This window comes from Stegastes partitus, unplaced genomic scaffold, assembly GCF_000690725.1.
Source record: "Stegastes partitus isolate 25-593 unplaced genomic scaffold, Stegastes_partitus-1.0.2 Scaffold562, whole genome shotgun sequence".
NCBI lineage: Eukaryota > Metazoa > Chordata > Actinopteri > Pomacentridae > Stegastes > Stegastes partitus.
The window spans coordinates 161181-163963 of record NW_007578293.1 but is presented as its reverse complement, the minus strand read 5'-3'; the positions used below and the strand labels follow the sequence as shown (position 1 = coordinate 163963).

The window sequence follows — 2783 nt, the reverse complement described above, 5'->3', positions numbered from 1 at the left end:
TGTGAAATAACTGCTTTTTACATTTGATCATTTTTCAATTCTTAATATACGTTTTTTTTTCTTTCAAATGCTGTCAAACGTAAAATAATGACGTTAAAAGTAGAATTTTACAGTCAAATGCTGTGAAAGAGCAAATTACTGTTTGAAGTCGACATTTATAGTTTTTATCTGTTTTATTCGGTTAATGTATAAACTAATAATTTATTTTTTCTGTAATATTACTGCTTGTTGTGTGTAATTTAAATACTTAATATTCTTTATTTATCCACATATAATCACCGAAACACTGCCTGAAGTTCAACCTGTTCTTCTGATTGCATCTGAGTCACTAAAGGTTTCAAAGTTCCTCCAAGAAATACAGACGGTTTAGTGTTTTTTACAGAATAAGGTCAGAAATTTTTTTAAAATTTTTATTACTTTTTAGAATAAACTGACATTATTTATTCTGACAGAACTCAGGGACACAATATACCTATAAAGTCAACAGGTAAATGAATCATGTTTTCTGTGATTTTAGTGGTTATTATCTGTGATCTACAGTTTAGAAATCTGTCACAGGACAGTTGGCTGAGTCACTAAAGGCTTCACAGTTGCACCAAAGACGGAAGAAGTTTTAGTTTTTACAGAAAATAGTCGAAGCCAACGAGGTGTTTTTGGCAGACGTGTAGAATCAAATGATTTTAATTCAATTTTCACGACTCCGTGACACCTCCTGAATATTTAAGGGACAGTCACACAGTTGAAAACCCAGTCAGTCTTCCTGTTTTTAGCCTCTCTGGCTGATAAATGGTGTCATTTCTGTGATTCTTATTAAAGACAGCGTCTGTTTGAAACCGCCGTCGCAGGTTTAAGGTTAAAATCTCATCGTAACGTAAACCATAATCCGGATAAGAATCCATTAGATTCAGTGGGTTCGGCTCGTCGGCGGTCTCCGCTGGATGAATGTAACAGTGACCTTTAGTAAATTACCTCAAATCCACGTTGGCATTGGTGCTCTGACATTTCCTCTGACTTCACAGCCTCCATACAGACGCACTGATAACAGCCAGTCTGAACATGTACAGGCCCAACACATCTATTAGACCACCTGTCGCTACATAAATACTCCAGAAAGTCTTTCAGAAACTTGTTTAAAACTAGAAATGTTGTTGCTATTTATTCATCAAATAAACTGAAACCACCAAATTTCGCACATAATAACCAAAAAAACAAATATTCTGGCCTCCTTTGACTTTGGTAACAACAATAAACATCATTTTTAGGTTCTTTTCGACAATTTCTGTTGTCATTAAGCTCCAAAGAGTTTCTAACTTGTTTGAGACAAAACTTTTGTGCAACCAAATTAGAATCTTTGATCCCAAATTTGTTCAATAGGATTAAAATCCAGACTTTGACTGGTCCAGTCCATCAGTTCCAGAACTCCAGATTCCTTTTTCTTGGTCAGATGTTCTCTACACAGCTTTGAAGTCTGCTGGGCTCATTGTCTTGTTGGTAAATGAACCCACAACCAATCAGGTTCAGTCCAGAAGGAATCCCATGACTCACTAAGGTGTTGTGGTAGACCAGGGATCTCCAGCTCTGGTCCTCGTGAGCTACTGTCCTGCAGGTTTCAGATGTTTCCGTACTGAGACACACCTGACTCAGATTAGTGGATCTCCGACAGCAAGTTCTACACAAGTCTGTTACTGACCCATTCATGTGAGTCAGGTGTGCTGCAGTACAGAAACGTCTAAAACCTGCAGGACAGTAGCTCACGAGGACCAGAGCTGGAGATCCCTGTGGTAGACGTTCTTGTCCATGACACCGTAGATTTCCACGCCGTTTCCACAAACGGAACCCTTTACCATGATTCCACTGTGTTTGGCATCAAAACGTTCTCCAGCTTTTCTGCCGACTGAAGAGTTCCAACTCGTCCCTCCAGAGTAGCTTCTTCAGTGTTTATGTGTTTCTAGATGTTTGCAGGCCTCAACGATGTCTTCTTAGCAGCTCTTCTTCCCTCTAAGCCTTGTTCCATCAGTCGTCTCCTACGGTCACTCTGGAGACTTCCTCATCTAGAAGACCACTGCCTGAAGATCAGCAGTGGTCTTCCTTCTGTCTCTGGTCCTTCAAGTCTTGAGGTGTCTGACAGATGCTTCAGTGAACTTTCGTTTCCTGCCTCTTCCTCTGAACATTTTGACATTTGACACCAGGATCACGGTTCTTTCTTTCTCTAGTGTGTTTTTAAACCCCAAATAGTTCATTAGTTTATCTGCTGTTCTGATGAAGCTCAGAAATGACGGAATAAGTCCATTACAAAGCGTAAAAATGGACTTCAAGGGCCGGGAACTCTGGAAACATTCACAGTATGAAGGTAAAACTCTGCGTCATTAATAAAGCTACTGTAGATGAAGGATCAGCCGACTCTGAGCAGGTCGGGGGGAAGAGCTGGAGGATTGTTCATGAGTTTGGGAGGAAATAAAACCACTTACGACACTCAGGCAGCATACACTTCTCCGTCTGCTCCAGCTCCTCGGTGCATTCAGCAGGATCCGACTTCAGCATCCTCTGACGTGTTCGGACGCCTCGTCCACACGTGACGCTGCATTCGCTCCAGTCCGACCAGGGCGACAGCATGCAGGGGATCGTATCTGGGAAGACAAATCCACAATAAGTCCAGCAATGGATAACTTCTGGTATTTATGAGGGATGTCAGGATCAAGTTTTCCTGCCCCAACGTGGTCCAAGGCAGTTAATATTTACTATTTGCTGAAATTTAGTCCGAATCCGAAACTGTTTTTCTAAAT

At 40.8% G+C, this 2783-nt stretch overlaps 1 protein-coding gene across 1 annotated transcript in view; it reads right to left on the bottom strand.

The window, feature by feature from the left end:
- LOC103362205 (spondin-1) overlaps positions 1-2783 on the bottom strand; it is a 137437-nt gene that overhangs the window by 5933 nt on the left and 128721 nt on the right. The window contains exon 14 of the mRNA XM_008288496.1: positions 2469-2627. Coding sequence (XP_008286718.1) covers positions 2469-2627 — 159 coding nt within the window. The remainder of the gene's footprint in view (positions 1-2468; positions 2628-2783) is intronic.